This window comes from Ranitomeya variabilis, chromosome 2, assembly GCF_051348905.1.
Source record: "Ranitomeya variabilis isolate aRanVar5 chromosome 2, aRanVar5.hap1, whole genome shotgun sequence".
NCBI classification, from domain to species: domain Eukaryota; kingdom Metazoa; phylum Chordata; class Amphibia; order Anura; family Dendrobatidae; genus Ranitomeya; species Ranitomeya variabilis.
The window spans coordinates 445,915,422-445,932,136 of NC_135233.1; the positions used below are offsets into that span (position 1 = coordinate 445,915,422).

The following is a 16,715-nucleotide window of genomic DNA, read 5'->3' on the forward strand; positions in this document are numbered from 1 at the left end:
ATATTTTAACCTTCCGGCGTTCCTGCCCCCCCCCTCCCCCCGATGCCCAGTGATGCATAGTGAAATGACCCGCTACATCATCACAGGTCATTGTCTCGCTATGCATCACTGGGAACGGAGCATCGCGAGTATCAGGAAGGTTGCGGGGGACGCCGGAAGGTAAGAATATCACGATTTTTTTTTTATTTTTATTTTTATCATGGGTTGTGTTGTGTATGCGTTTTCCCAGCGAAAAACCGCAGCGAAGACGCATACACAACGTGTGCAGATAGCCTTCCAGGATGCACTGGAACCGTTAGGCCACGTTCACACTTTGCGGCGTGTTCTGCGGGTTAATCCCGCAGCGGAATTGATAAATCTGCAGGGCAAAACCGCTGCGGTTATCCCTGCAGATTTATCGCGATTTGTTCCGCAGTTTCCGCCTATACTATTGATGCTGCCTATGCAGCAATATGCAGCATCAATAATAATGTAAAAAATAATAAAAATTGGTTATACTCAACCTCCGATGTCCGGATCTCCTCGGTGCTGCAGGCGGCTGTGCCGACAAGGACCTTCGTGACGTCACGGTCATGTGACCGCGGCGTCATCACGGTCATGTGACCGCGACGTCACCACAGGTCCTGCTCGCACAGCAACTGAGACCGGACGCCGCGGGCAGCGCTGAGAGGTGAGTATAGCATCATTTTTTATTTTAATTCTTTTTTTTACACCAAAATATGGTTCCCAGGGCCTGGAGGAGAGTCTCCTCTCCTCCACCCCGGGTACCATCTGCACATTATCCGCTTAACTTCCCGCAACGTGGGCACAGCCCCATGCGGAAAGTGAGTGGATCAATGCATTTCTATGGGTGCAGAATCGCTGCGATTCTGCACCAAGAAGTGACATGCGCGGCTTTTTCCGCGGAAATCCGCAGCGTGGGCACAGCGGGTTTTGGTTTCCATAGGGTAACATTGTACTGTACCCTGCATGGAAAACTGCTGCGGATCCGCAGTGTCAAATCCGCTGCGGATCCGCGGCAAAACCCGCAAAGTGTGAACGTAGCCTAATTAAAAAACGGCTCCAGTGAATCCGTTTTTTACAATCAGCACAGGATCAGTCTTTTCAACATTTTGACGGATCCTGTGCAGATTGTAAAAACGGAAGTGTGAAAGAGGCCTAACACACAGGTCTAGAGGAGAAGAATTCACAGCAGATACTCACCATTCAACACTACAGTTCATAAATAGAATTAATGACATCAAGGGCTGATCCATGTGTACATACATAACTGATCTTCTACTGATCCTGAGTTACACCCTGTATTATACTCCAGAGCTGCACTCACTATTCTGCTGGTTCAGTCACTGTGTACATACATTACATTACTGATCCCGAGATACTTCCTGTATTATACTCCAGAGCCGCACTCACTATTCTTCTTGTGAAGTCACTGTGTACATACATTACAGTACTGATCCTGTACTGATCCTGAGTTAAATAAAAGGATGGAACAAAATTATCCCCAATTTATGAGATTTCTAAAAGATTACTTGATCCTGGATCATTTAATTTTAGGTGTAATATTTCCTTAAGTATTTTTATTGCTATTACAACTGTGCCCACCCACAAGCTACAGAACCACACCCCCGCTTAATTATATACAGAGCCTTTTATTAATCTTTACAGAGCGGCTGTGGTGGATTATATGGCGGAGGACTTTTGTAGAATATGTAGCTGCACAGTCCATATGTCACACGCTAGGTGCAGTGATACAGATTCTGTGAGCTGGAAAGCTTCAAGAAATAATTGATAGCCGTACTTTGGCACCAGCACGTCTTAAGCTGCCATGAAGACGGGTGATTAATGTAATGCCTGTGAAATTATTACCAATTACAGCACATTCATTATGACTGACACCTTCCTCAGGGCCCTCACTAGTTATTTCTTTCCAGTCGCCTTGAGGATCTTCCCTTAGGTTTTGTCAGAGTTTGTTTACCATTAATCACAGCGAGCGGGCGGCAGCGGCACCACCACAACTTATCCGGAAAATATGACCTTCCACATAGCGGCCATCTTAAGAAAACAAAGCACCAACTCATAAGAAGGGAGAGGATTTGACGGCTTTCTTTAAAAATAATCAGAAAATAACCTATCGTTTATATCAAGTTTTTGAGTTAAAACTTTTTTTTCTGCAATTTTTTTTTTCACTGTATTAAAAATAATAAGAAAAAAAACAACAAATTTCTTATTGACCACTTTTAGACTTGCCCTTTGGTCTTTACAGAGGACTTTTCAGAAATCACATTATCATCAGAGACAGGATGACAATACCTGGTAACACCTCTTTACGCAGCTGATAAGACAGGATCAAGCAACCACATTAGGCAATGTCACAGCTCACCTCTTATCCCTCCCTACACAATAAACTTGGCACATGCTCATTAGATGCTTTAGTACAAGAGACAAAAATCAGTATCAAATCATTGTGGCTAATGTGTATGGGCAGTTCCTGAAAAGAACAGGCACTATAAGTCTAGACTAGCCCCAGTGGCCAACGTGAAAGTTGCAAAATTTCTAATTTTTCATATGGAAAAAAAAACAACAAACTTTCTAGTAGCACTATTCTTTTACTTAGCAGTGAATACTTATTAAAAATACAGGTCATTATTTATGGCACATTTCCTTTGACCCCTTAATGACCCACTTCCTACCAAGCAGATGCAGACTGTTACACAACATGCATCTAAATAATGTCACTGGCTCCCAATTAGCACCCCGAGATATGCTCGCAGGGAGTCCATGGGCTATTATGGCTGCTTGGACTACCATGTTAATTCTACTATGAAGCTTAGCCACAAGCTGAACGATCAAAGGTTTAAAAGACAAAAAAAACAAAAAAACGACATTTTAATAAAAAGTTAAAAATATATAGAAGTTTAAAATTACCCCTCTTTTCCCACTTAAAGTATTTACATTTCTTTATTTTTGGACAATCATCTTTGCTATTGTCCAAATCCAAATGCAGAATTATTTAACCTGTTTGTTAAATGCTTGGAAAAAAAAAAAAACACAGCAGAACTGCCATTATTTGGTGGCTGCACTTCATAATAAGATCAAAATGTCATGTATACCTCAAAATGGTATCAATAAAATCATTGACTCAGGGAGCAAAAATATCAAGCCATCCCACTGCTCCATGGATAGGAAAAAAAAAATCCATCGGCCTCAGAAAATGGCAAGGTTCTGCATATTTTTACCACTAAAGAATAAAAAACCCTTATAAAAGTTTGGTATCACAGTTATCGCACAAACCTAGAGAATCACATAGGCAGGTAATGTTAACGGCAAAATTACAGCAGTAAAAACCAAACCTATAAAATATCGGAATAGAAAGTTTTTTCACTCGTTCTGCAAGAAACAAACCCTTGTTCTGCTATGTCGAGAAAAAAAGCAAACAATAAAATTTTAGGCTCTTAAAAGTAGTAAAGCAAAAAAACAAAAAAATGCCAGGGTTTGTAAAGGGTTAAGAAGAAACTCTAATAGAATGTTTCTACTGTCTATTGATACATTTCTTGACTTATCTACTATATAATTGTCTAAGGGTCACTTCCGTCTTTCTGTCTGTCCTTCTGTCTGTCTTTCTGTGTCTGTCACGGATATTCTTTGGTAGCGGTCTCTGTGTCATTGAAATCCAAGTCGCTGATTGGTGCGGCAAAACGCCCACGACCAATCAGCGGCGGGCACAGTCCGGCGGCAAATGGCCGCTCCTTACTCCCCGCAGTCAGTGCCAGCTCCATACTCCCCTCCAGTCAGCGCTCACACAGGGTTAATGGCAGCGGTAACAGACCACGTTATGCCGCGGGAAACGCACTCAGTTACCGCTGCTATTAACCCTGTGTGACCAACTTTTTACTATTGATGCTGCCTATGCGGCATCAATAGTTAAAAGATCTAATGTTAAAAATAATTTAAAAAATGAAAAATCGTTATATACTCACCGTCTGTCGGCCTCTCGGATCCAGAACCGGCCTTCCCCGCTCCTCGCGACGCTCCGTTAACCGCTCCATGCATTGCGGTCTCGCGAGATGATGACGTAGCGGTCTCGCGAGACCGCTACGTCATCATCTCGTGAGACCGCAATGCACTCTTGGGACCGGAGCGCGCGAGGAGCATCGGTAACCACTTCGCCTGGATCCGGGGCTAACGGAAGGTGAGTATATAACTATTTTTTATTTTAATTCTTTTTTTTTTTTTTTTTAACAGGGATATGATGCCCACATTGCTATATACTGCGTGGGCTGTGCAATACGCTCCGTGGGCTGTGCTAGACGCTCCGTGGGCTGTGCTAGACGCTCCGTGGGCTGTGCTAGACGCTCCGTGGGCTGTGCTAGACGCTCCGTGGGCCGTGCTAGACGCTCCGTGGGCCGTGCTAGACGCTCCGTGGGCCGTGCTAGACGCTCCGTGGGCCGTGCTAGACGCTCCGTGGGCCGTGCTAGACGCTCCGTGGGCCGTGCTAGACGCTCCGTGGGCCGTGCTATACACTCCGTGGGCTGTGCTATACACTCCGTGGGCTGTGCTATACACTCCGTGGGCTGTGCTATACACTCCGTGGGCTGTGCTATACGCTATGTGGGCTGTGTTATATGCTATGTGGGCTGTTATACACTCCGTGGGCTGTGCTATATACTACGTCTCTGTGCTATATACTCCGTGGGCTGTGCAATATACTCCGTGGGCTGTGCAATATTCTACGTGGCTGTGCTATATACTACGTGGCTGTGCTATATACTACGTGGCTGTGCTATATACTACGTGGCTGTGCTATATACTACGTGGCTGTGCTATATACTACGTGGGCTGTGCTATATACTACGTGGGCTGTTATATACTACATGGCCGGCTGCGAACAATCAGCGACAGGCGCAGTCCGACCGCGAATTGGCGCGGGATTTGAACCACGCTTCGCTAATTGGTCGCGGCTGGCTGAATCCTGTGTATTCAATGTATTATTCTAAAATCTTCATAAATAACCTACATACATATTCTAGAATACCCGATGCGTTAGAATCGGGCTACCATCTAGTTTACTAATATGATTCCAATATTTGGAACTTCTTCTACATCAGTCATTTCCAGTCTCTCAAGATTCTGTCGATTGATCCTAAAAGCAGAAATAACAAACAGTTGCACTTAGATGCCAGATACTTCAAAATTTGGCTCTCAATGGTTTACGGTTATCTTCTATGCCTTCATTAGAGGGCGGCTTTAGATGTGACTGGAGTGACTGTAGTGAAGATAAGCAAACAGAAAAAAATATATATTTAAAGCTTCATGTATTAGAGTATCACTGATAAAGTAGATAAAGTATGGAAGTTTAAGATGTGTCCCCTAAAAAAAAAAAAAAAAAAGCAAAACCCAGAAAGAAATGGCTACTTTTGGCAAGGTTTAATGTGGATTACATCCATTTTCAGCCAATTTGGGACTGATGGCAACTTTATATCAGCTTCCCCATAGTTTTAGTAGCCATTGACACTTTTTTTCCTCTGATACATAGCCCTAATGTTCTGCGGTCATCTAAAGAAATGCATAATAATATTTTAGATCCATAAAGAAGCAGCTCAATAAATAGAATTTAAACAAATCTATGCAGCTTAATCCAAATGTCTGGTTCTTTATAAATGGCATATTTTAAAGTTGATCTCCCATAATTTGCAAAAATCTATTTTGTACATTTAATATCAGGCTTCGTCTATTGAAAGGAAATCCAGCAACGGATTCAGTGGCATTGTAATTACAGTCATAGCTGAGTGTTGGCACCCTTTAAATTGTTCCAGAAAATGAATTATTTCTCCCAGAAAATTATTGGAATTATACATGTTTTGTTATACACATATTTATTTCCTCTGTGTGTATTGAATCAACACAAAAAGCAGACAAATAAAAAGAAACAGAGAAACAAAAAAGTAAATTGGACATAATTTCACACAAATCTCTAAAAATGGGCAGGGCAAAATTGTTGGCACCTTTTCAATATTACAAGTAAACAACTTTGTTTCAAGCATGTGATGCGCGATCAAACTCACCTGTGGAGATGAGAACTATCTGAGGACTTGAGTAACAAAATTGATGAAAAATATCAACAATCTCAAGGTTACAAGTCCATCTCCAGAGATCTTGATGTTCCTTTGTCTACGATGTGCAATATAATCAAGAAGTTTACAACCAATAGTGCTGTAGATAAATGATAATGTGTGCAAACTGTAAAGCGCTGCGGAATATGTTAGCGCTATATAAAAATAAAGATTATTATTATTATTATTATTATTATCTTCCTGGACGGCAGAGAAAAAATGATGAAAAGATTGCAACACAGGATAGTCCGGATGGTGGATAAGTAGCACCAATCAAGTCCCAAAGATATTCAAGCTGTCCCGTAGGCTCAGGGTGCATCAGTATCTGCAATAACTACCCGTCCACATTTGAATTAAATGAATTGCTATGGCAGGAGACCCAAGAGGACCCCACTGCTGACACAGAAACCTAAAAAAACTAGACTACAGTTTGCCAAAATTTATCTGAGCAAGCCAAAGGCCTTCTGGGAATGCGTCTTGTGGACAGATGAGCCCAAGATAAAGCTTTTTAGTAAAGCACATCATTCTACTGTTTACCAAAAAAAAAGAATGAGGCAGACAAAGAAAAGAACACAGTACCTACAATTAAATATAGTGGAGGTTCAAAGATGTTTTGGGGTTGTTTCGCTGCATCTGGCCTTGGGTGCCTTGACTGTGTGCAAGGCTTCATGAAATATGAAGAATACTAACAGATGTTAGGTCACAATGTAGTGCCCAGCGTCAGAAAGCTGGGTTTGCACCCTACGTCATGGGTCTTCCAGCAGGACAATGGTCCATAACATACTCCAAGAAGCCCCCAGAAATGGATGGAAACAAAGCACTGGAGAGATCTGAAGTGGCAACAATGAGTGCAGATCTAAATCCCATTGAACACCTGTGGAGAGATCTTACAATTGTTGTTGGAGTAGGCACCTTCAAATATGAGAGACCAATTTTTGGGGGGGTTTCTGTGAAATGATGTCCAATTTGCTTATTTTTCTCAGTTATTTTTGTGTTGTTCCAATATATACAAAGGAAGTAAACGGGTGTATAACAAAACATGTAATTCCAATAATTGTCTGGAAAAAATATTTCAATTTTCTTTAACAAATTCAAGGGTACCAACACTTTCGGCCATGACTGTAGTCGTTATATTCTTTTACATAGGAACAGTATTATAGTAGTTATATTCTTGTACATAGGGGGCAGTATTATACTAGTTATATTCTTGTACATAGGGGGCAGCATTATACTAGTTATATTCTTGTACATAGGGGCAGTATTATAGTAGTTACATTCTTGTACATAGGGGCAGTATTATAGTAGTTATATTCTTGTACATAGGGGCAGTATTATAGTAGTTATATTCTTGTACATAGGGGAAGTATTATAGTACCGTAATTATATTCTTGTACATAGGGGCAGTATTATAGTAGTTATATTCTTGTACATAGGGGCAGTATTGCAGTATTTTAGTAGTTATATTCTTGTACATAGCAGGCAGTATTATAGTCTACTAAATAATTGTCCAAGTCACTGATTGGTCTCGCCAGCTGCCTGTCATGGCTGCCGTGACCAATCAGCGACGGCCACAGTCCGATTAGTCCCTCCCTACTCCCCTGCAGTCAGTGCCCGGCGCCCGCTCCATACTCCCCTCCAATCACCGCTCACACAGGGTTAATGCCGGCGTTAATGGACCGCGTTATGCCGCGGGTAACTCACTCCGTTACTGCCGCTATTAACCCTGTGTGACCAAGTTTTTACTATTGATGCTGCCTATGCAGCGTCAATAGTAAAAACATCTAATGTTAAAAATAATAAAAAAAAATAAAAAATCATTATATACTCACCTTTCCCGCTCCTCGCGACGCTCTGGTGACCGTTTCATGTAAGCGGCAGGTTCCGGTGGCAAGGATGGTCTGCGAGAAGGACCTGCCATGACGTCATGGTCATGTGACCGCGACGTCATCACAGGTCCTGCGCGCTCGTGTTTTTTTGTGCGGATTTTTCGCGCTTTTTTCTGGAGCTTCCCATTGGCATTAAATAGTGGGAAATGCGCAAGAAATCCGCAAAATTAATGAACATGCTGCGTTTTTTCCCGCGATGCATTTTATTCGTGGAAAAAAAACGCATCATATGCACAAAAATTGCGGATTGCATTCTATTTAATAGGATGCGTTTTTATCGAAAAAAAAACGCAAAAAATCTGGAACGTGTGCACACAGCCCAACTCGGCTTTACAATATATATGTCATGGAATATTTACTGTTCTGCTGTTGCAGAAGCTGATAAAACACTTACCGTGAAATAAGAAGGCTTTGCTGCCATTATGAGTGCCGTAAACCTGTGTAATCCCTCTTGTGCTGTTCTCAAGTTTTAGCTCCGAAATTATGTCAATTTGTAAATCGTTGTCTGTCCCAAATCCAAACACTGCAATGGAAATAAGAGTAATTAAAACCTTTATCAAAAAGCAAAAAAGTTAATCAACTTCATTCTTAAGTAATCACATTGGCTCTTAATCGGGGCGGGTCATTCTCTTATGTCAGTGTGGCTTTAGAAGCTCAGGGGTGTGGATAAAATTGTATCTTTTTCCATAGTACAATACAAAAAAGAACGTATCATGATTTAATTATTGCTATTGACATTGCAGCAGACAAAAATGAAGGGGACCTCAATTAAATTAGCCCCAATTTTTCGCCAAACTTTGCCACCCAGAAATTTTTCTCCACCACACTTTTTTTTTTTTTTGACCCCCAAGATAACTATATTCTTAAGTAGTAAAGGGTTAGGAATCTTGGTTGTTTTGTTGAGATTTTTCCTGGACACATTTCTTTATATCTAACAGAAAGGGGAAGGCGCAGATTGTGGGGCCCACTGCCAAATCTCAAATTATCACAGGTCTTTAGCAGTTCTGGTTCTCTCATATGGATTAAAAGGCCATTTTGAGACCCCCCTTACAGCTGTAGGGCTGTAGCGGGGGGTGCGTGACCCTGCTCTACAGCGGATGGCCCGCTTCTGCTACATCCCAGCTTCAGATCGGACGACCTAATGACTTACAGCGTGAAGTTTATGAACGCTCTCTTATATCCATCATTTCCAGAACATCTCAGAGACCAAACAAATAAAACTGGTTAACATAAAAGTCATAAAACCCCAGGAAGAAGTTCATCCACGAGACAGACAAATGAAAGGCAGCACAGGATCGGCTGCACGGGAGGCAGATGTCTCCGGCTTTATTCCCGGCTTAATTACAAGGAGCCGCTGACTAATTACATGCACCTGCAGTCATTACCTCCAAAGTGCTGCTGAGTAAGGACACATAAGACACGGGGGCCACGAAGAGACGTTTGATGAGGAAATTATGGCAACTTCAATGCTCTGGAGCCAGTGAATCACTTGGCATGGGACGGGACCCCTGCAAACTGAGACTTTCCAATATTTAATTGAGGTTTTGTAAGACTAGAGAAACATTGCTGCTTTTGTCCAAAAATGGTGCCACTAGTCAATGGGCTGAGTATGGCACCGCTTCTCGTAGCGAGATGTGCCTGGTTAAAACACTCCGCTCTGCTGAAAGTCAATTGCATTAGGCTGTGTTCACAAGTTGCATTTTTTATGCATTTTCTTTTTCCGCGGGCAAAACCTGCTCTCTTGGCAGTAAGAAACTTGCTTAAAAAAAAGCTTAATTTGTGTTAAGTTTTACTGCATTATTTGTCAGGGTACATTTGTCACTTGTGCATGCTGATAAAGTTTAGTGCATATAAAAATAAATTTGATTCAACTTCATCAGGTTTTGGCACAAATAACGAAGCAAAACCTGATAACTACATTTTAGCACCAAGCATTGGTTTCAATGGGTGAAAAATGCAGAAAAAAAAAAAGCTGAAAGTAGTAACACGCTGCATCTGTCAAAAACCAAGGTATTGCACAAAATACTGAGGACAAAAAAAAAAGCAAGCTATGTGCATGAGATTTCGGAGCATGAGAATTTGTTGGTACTGTAAAACGTAGCTGAAAATTTGCATTAAAAAAGCTGAAAAAACACAATGTGTGAACACAGCCTTATGCCCAATAGACTAATACGGATCCTCCATAGTTACACAGTTTGAAAAAGACAGAGGTCCATCAAGTTCAACCTTTCTCCAGCAATTGTACATTTTGTCACTAATTTAACGATAACCCGCAATGTTATGTGTATCGAGGAAATCATCCAGTCCTTGTATAAAAGTTGTTATAGTATCGGCCATTACTACCTTTTGTGGTCGGCATTTCCAGTCTGACTTCTCCAACTGTAAAGAACCCTTTCCTATTTAGCTGTCGGAAATGCCCTCTGCTCCCAGCAGAAATCCCCTACGCAAGACAGAATTTAGCATGTTTTTATGGAGAGGGGATGAGTTCAGGAGTCAGGGAAAGGAAAAGGGTCTCAAAAGCAAATAAAGAAGCAGATTTCTGTGATATATTACTGTTTGTGATATATTACTAAGTTTCTCATTCAGGTTTTCTACTGATGTGCTCAAAGTTTGTTGAAACAACAGCAACAATTTAAACATCACATAACTCTCCCGGACAGACTCAATTCTGCAACACTCCAACTTGCTGCGCTGTACAAACTCTACACACTCTGGCATGTCATAGTTTACAGACTTGGCTTTATAGCATGCTCATGTCTGCAGAGCAAAAGGACTCTGTAGAAAATTTGTTTGTAAAGTTTTGCAGAATAGATTCAGAACAGATACATCTTACAGGAGTCCTGCCACACTCCAGTCTCAGTTCTGCTACATCCACCACATTCAGTCTTGATCAACGAGGCAACCTCAGGTCTTCTACACCCAATAAACACACTCTCGCGCCATCTCTTCCCTCCGTAAACCCAACAAGCTGCGTTCTTCCCCATCACGTATGTTGTATGTCCCCTATTCCATATATTTCCAGCTGCATTCTTTCATCTCTGTTCATAGAGAAACCTTCTGTCAGCAGCTCCTTTTCCCCCCTGGTATCACTTTTTTTTTTTTACCGTTCAGTCACACCTTTCTCAGGCTTCAAAGACCTATTTTAGGATCCCGTTGTTTTATTTTTCCTAACAGTGCCGAGTTCTCCAAGAACAATAGATCTCAAAAGTCGGCATTTACAGACATTCAAGGCGTCGCTTTTAATGCGCCGGCTGAGGCTCCACTGCTGCCTGAAGAGTTGAGGTTTATAGTGTGGAATACATACTGATGAGGAGACAATGACGTTTTCAATCGGTGAACGAGAAGAAAAAAACATTGATTGCGTGAAGACCTAAAGAAAACTTCATGTGCTCATGACGCCCACTACAATATATACAGTATATTCACAAAGACCAGGCAGCAATATTAAGACCACCCAACTTACACTCTCCAGGTCCCTCTTGTGCCACCAGAACAGCTATGTCCCACTGATGCCCAAATTCCACAAGGCATCTGAAGGAGTCAGGTGATATCCGGCACCAAGTCCTTCTCAGCAGATCTTTTAAGTCCGTTAAATTGCTTGGTGCAGACTTTGGATCAGACTTGTTATTCCAGCAGATTGAGATTTGGAGAATTTTGAGGCATTGCTCCATGTTTCAGGTCAAACACTCCTGTGACATTTTTGGTGGTGGACAGGGGTCATCATGGGCAGTCTGACTGGTTTAGGACTACACAACAACATCCAAATCAAGCTGAGACTGTTCTGCGTGTTCTAGACCAGTGTTTCTCAATTCCAGTCCTCAAGACCCACCAACAGGTCATGTTTTCAGAATTTCCATAGTATTGCATAAGTGATGGAATTAATACTTAAGCAGGTGATGAAATTATCACCTGTGCAATACTAACGATATCCTGAAAACGTGACCTGTCGGTGGGTTTTGAGGACTGGAGTTGAGAAACACTGTTCTAGACCCTCACCAAATTTCCTATAATGCCAGTCCTCCAAGCAGGTCTCTTCAGTTCTCCTAGTGTTGAGTACGTCATATGGGGGAGCACTACATACAGATCCTAGTCCTTTGTGAGGGGCTCTTTGGTTTCTCCAGCACCGATGTCTACACATTAACATAAGGGACACCGCATGGCATTGATATCAATGACATGCATCAACCCCATGTGAGCGTTGCATTGATAGAACACAAGAGGCCCATGTGGAGATCTGGGAAGCTGCAGAAATGTCACAATTTTGAAGAATTAGTTCAAATCCAAAATTTGCCAAAGTCCAAAATTTGGGGTATATTCAAAATTAAATTGGCTATGGATCAATGCACTTATCTCTTAGGGAATAAACACTGTGTCCTGGGAACACTTCAGAATCTTAAGACCTGCCATCTTGTAGATGACCCAGTCATCTAGGAATCACAATTTGGTCCTTGTCGGAGTCACACAGTTCCTTATGTTTGACCATTTTTTTCTGCTTCCAACACATCAACTTTAAGACCTTTTCACTTGCCACTTAAAATATCCACCCCCTGAGGGTCATCATCAATCCGTGTCCAGAACCCCTCAGATAGGAGTCCAATGTCTAGACCCAAATAAGAAAGCTTCCACTTTCACAAGACTGCTCTACTATTTAGGCATAGAAGTCTCAATCAGAACCTATCGGCCATTTTTTTTTTTAGACTAAGGAGAACCAATTTTGGCCACTTCTTATCGTACAAACATATGCCTTTTTTCCTCACTCTCTCCTCCATTTTTCACAAGTCTACAAATGTAACACTCTCATACATCAAAGGTGTCAACATTTCTGGGCACGTTTGAAGGAAAAATCACCCCCCCCAAAAAAAAAAAAAAAAAAGAAAAAGCTATATCCCATATAATCACTGGGGGTCCAACTAGGACTTAAGCGATCCCACAATCAGAGGTCTGGAGTCCCAAGAAAGGGGGTCTGCGTCCCATCCTGCATGGAGCGGAGGTGCCCATGCTTGGCCTCTGCTTCTTTCATGGTTAATGTGACCCTGTAGTTGTAGCATGCGCAAATGCAGACCCTCATTTTAAAGGGTTCAGGAGCCCTGATCTCGCAATTTATCCTCCATTATATAGCCCACCACTCTGCTTCACCCCGAAAAGTAATGCCCATCCAACAACACCCCAGAAAATCTAGGACAATTAGTAACCAACCATTCTTCCCCGCGGTCCATATGTACCCAGTGAACTAATAATACCAACTTCCCTGACAGGCTTTAAATTATTTCAGCACAGGGCATGATACACATGAAAATAATTAAAATAAAAGAACATTATCAAATTTTCTCACTTCTTTTGAGGATTTTACACAAATATTCTTTATAAGTTGACCCCAGTTTTCACTCTTGGATAACTACAAGTCCCTGAAGTACCACCAATGTTGCTGCTGCTAGTCAGAGGCGTGAAAAGCTCAGGTGACTCAAAGCGGAGAGTGATCATTGCGATAATTAACGCATCTATTAATTAGACCGGTTCCAACCAATGGAAATCAGGTCATTATATGACAAAGGTGACAAGGTGATTTGCAGCTTGTAAATAGTTGAGGTAGTTAAAACAGGGCACTTATACAAAATAGGATGGGAGGTGCTCAAGTAGGGCGTCCAGCCCGATACAGTCAGATGCCTGTAAATAGTCAGTTCAGTGGTCAGTCACACAAGGGAAAGGCTGAAAGATTTTGAATGAAAAGATCTAATATAGATAGACGACTGCTAGAAAAAAAAAAGGCAAATTGTTACATGGAATGGAGAAAATAAGCTTTCATTCCACGCTTAACATAAGCTTCAGTAGTGATCAGCTCTCTGTCCAGACAGTGAATAAAGCAGTTCTCTTCCCCCTCTCCCAGCAAGAAGTCCCAGCATCTCGAATAGCAAACAACCCTCAGGGTATGTGCACACGCTGCGGATTTTGCTGCGGATTCGCTGCAGTTTTCCATAAGTTTACAGTACCATGTAAACCTATGGAAAACAAAATCCGCAGTGCACAAAAACAGCATTGTTAATTCCGCAGCATGTCAATTCTTTGTGCGGATTCCGCAGTGGAATCCACGGAAAAACCCGAGGTAAATCCGCGGTAATTCCACAGTGCGGATTTACCAAAATCAGTGCGGAAAAATCCGCACACCATTCCGCAACGTGTGCACATACCCTCATTCAGGTGCACAGAATAATTTCTTGCCTCTACTAAGGAAAGTTACTGTTTTGACTGGCAGAAGTTCAAGTTTCAATCAACCAAGATGTGCACAAGAAGTTAAAGGGAATTTCCAGGAATATTTAAGGATAGCCTATTCTTAAGATCAGTGAGGATCTGGGCTTTGTTCCCCATGATCCTGATCATTCAGCCGACCATAGCAAACAGATCTGAGCTACACTATTGGACACCTCCACTTGTTCGACGGATCAGTGGGATTCAGAGAGGTGTCGACCCCATGATGTTCCTTTAAATCTAGGACAGACCGTCCATCATAATCTACTTATTTCAGTCAATGTGGAGCACATTTTCTAAAATATTAGCTGCTGAGTTGCATCTATTAATTTTATCTTGAAGAAATTAGTAATTGCTCATCTTAAAATAGAATTAGGATTCCTAAAAAAAGCGGCCTGTGAGTACGATTTCATTAATAAAAAACTAATGGTCTGGGCTGTATAGATGTTAGAAATGCAACAAGATTTGTAGAAATCTGATGTGCCAGTGCTAAGAAATTAAGCTGTGAAGGCACATGCAAATTAGCTTGGAAGTGCATAAGGGGTGCGCCACATATTCACCATGCACTGACACGCCCCCAATGCAGCTAATTTGCATTTGTTTTCTAAGCTTGATTTTCCCTGATGGCACAATCGGATTATTATAATATATATCATTTTTATTGTTGCGCTCGGACCTATGCAGCCAGACCACTAGCTTCAATATCAAAAACGAGTTCAAAAAGGCTATTTAAGGCAGGTAAAAGAATGCAGCAACACAGAGGTGCCGAAGCAAGGGTTAACAGTTCGCAGGGAGCCAACAAGGGGTTAAACAGCTTAAACAAGGGTTATTTTAACTCAGTCTTTTTATCAAATTCAACTTATCGTGGCTCCGCTGTCCTTTACACGTTTGTAGTCCGATGGGCGATGGGATGCTGATGCTGTCTCTTCAGGCTCCCGCCTAACACATGGTCCCGCTTCTGGGGGCAGCGGCGGTCACCGGTTTTCCCCCGAGCCCCTAGCCCATTGGACTGCAGAGCCAAAGAGTGAAGCTCTGCACAAGTATCTAGTCGGTGTGTGCTTTCCTGTGCACCCACCAATACATGGATGCCCGCACCGCAATGCTGCACTTGGCGCCCAACTCTCAGCACACCCGCTGGTACCTGGATGTCTGCACTGCAACGCTCTGCTTGGCGCGCGTCTCTCTGTGCTCTGTGGCCAGGAGCCTTTCCCAACAAACTCCAGCTCGGCGTGCTCTGACATGCACGCTCGGCGATGCTCCCCAGGTCCTTACTGCCCCCGACTCTTATCGTTGCCGCACCGCCTATTGCTGCTCATGGCACGGCGCAGGTCCTCACTCACTCAGCCCTCCGGCGGGAAGCCCCTCTCTGTTCCCGTGCAAACCTCCTTATACTCTCCTCAATCACCACGCCACCTCTCTGCAGGTCATGGGTCTCCTTCGTTCTCAAGTTCCTTCCCCCCTGCAACAGGAGCGGCCTCAGCAGTTCCGGACCCGATGCTTCAGCAGCACTTGCAGCCTGGTTCTCTCTTCTACAGCTACGCAGACCCCACTGCTGCATGTGCACCACTAATGTTGTCCCATTCCAGGACTTTGCTGCTACTAATATTGTCACTTATTCCCCACTTAATATAGGTCCTTGATTCAAAAGGTAAACTGACCCCAACTTGGGTTAGATGGGCCGAGGGTCACTGCAATGTAGAGACTGCGATGCCAAGGACTCACCAGTAACATCAGCTCCAGGACCCCACTTTTCAGCTAGATGCAAATAAGAATTTATCCTCATTCAAAAATTTCTATAGCAATAAACTGGGTTGATTGTTAAATAAATGAGATGCAGCCATTGTCTGTACATAGTGAATCAAGTGTAGTGTGCCAAGTACTGCTCATATAAGAGAGTGGTGGCCCACCGGAGGATCCCCCTGTGCTCCCCTGGGCCATTCCAAGCCTGGTATAGACTATACTGTAACTGGCAAGAAGATTCCAGTGCTGCTGAGCAGCAATCTGCTGTCCAGAAAAGTAACATACAGGTATGACCATGCTAGGTGTTGCGGTCCTGGTCGTCACAGTAGCATTGCTTTCCTCACGGGGAGAGTGATGTTACATTTGGAGGCAAGAAAGGATAATGGTTACCAGGTAAACACAAGCATGCAACATGTTCACACTCCAGGCCACCAGGGGGAGCTTTTGATCCTATTTACTAGGCGACTCCCCATATATATTGTAGTTTGTAGGGAAAGTTAGTCAGTTCTTGCCAGGAAGCAGACTGGAGCAGTCTGAGGCAGAAGAAGGTGTACGGAGATGTGTAGCCACAGTGCTGCAGCTCCTGGAAAGAGACATACAGAAAGCCGAATATATTGCAGTGAGCATGCAGGAGAGCCCGGTGCGTGCTAGAGTCCCTATAAACAGGCTCAAGTCACCAGTCATACGGGTCGTGTCCTATGCTATACGGGGGACAGAGAGAGAACATCTGTGA

General features: G+C 42.8%; 1 protein-coding gene across 4 annotated transcripts in view; it reads right to left on the reverse strand.

The window, feature by feature from the left end:
* NELL1 (neural EGFL like 1) overlaps window positions 1-16,715 on the reverse strand; it is a 988,017-nt gene that overhangs the window by 914,899 nt on the left and 56,403 nt on the right. For all 4 annotated transcript variants that reach the window (XM_077287196.1, XM_077287197.1, XM_077287195.1 and 1 more), the window contains exon 2: window positions 8,394-8,522. In XM_077287196.1, coding sequence (XP_077143311.1) covers window positions 8,394-8,522 — 129 coding nt within the window. The remainder of the gene's footprint in view (window positions 1-8,393; window positions 8,523-16,715) is intronic.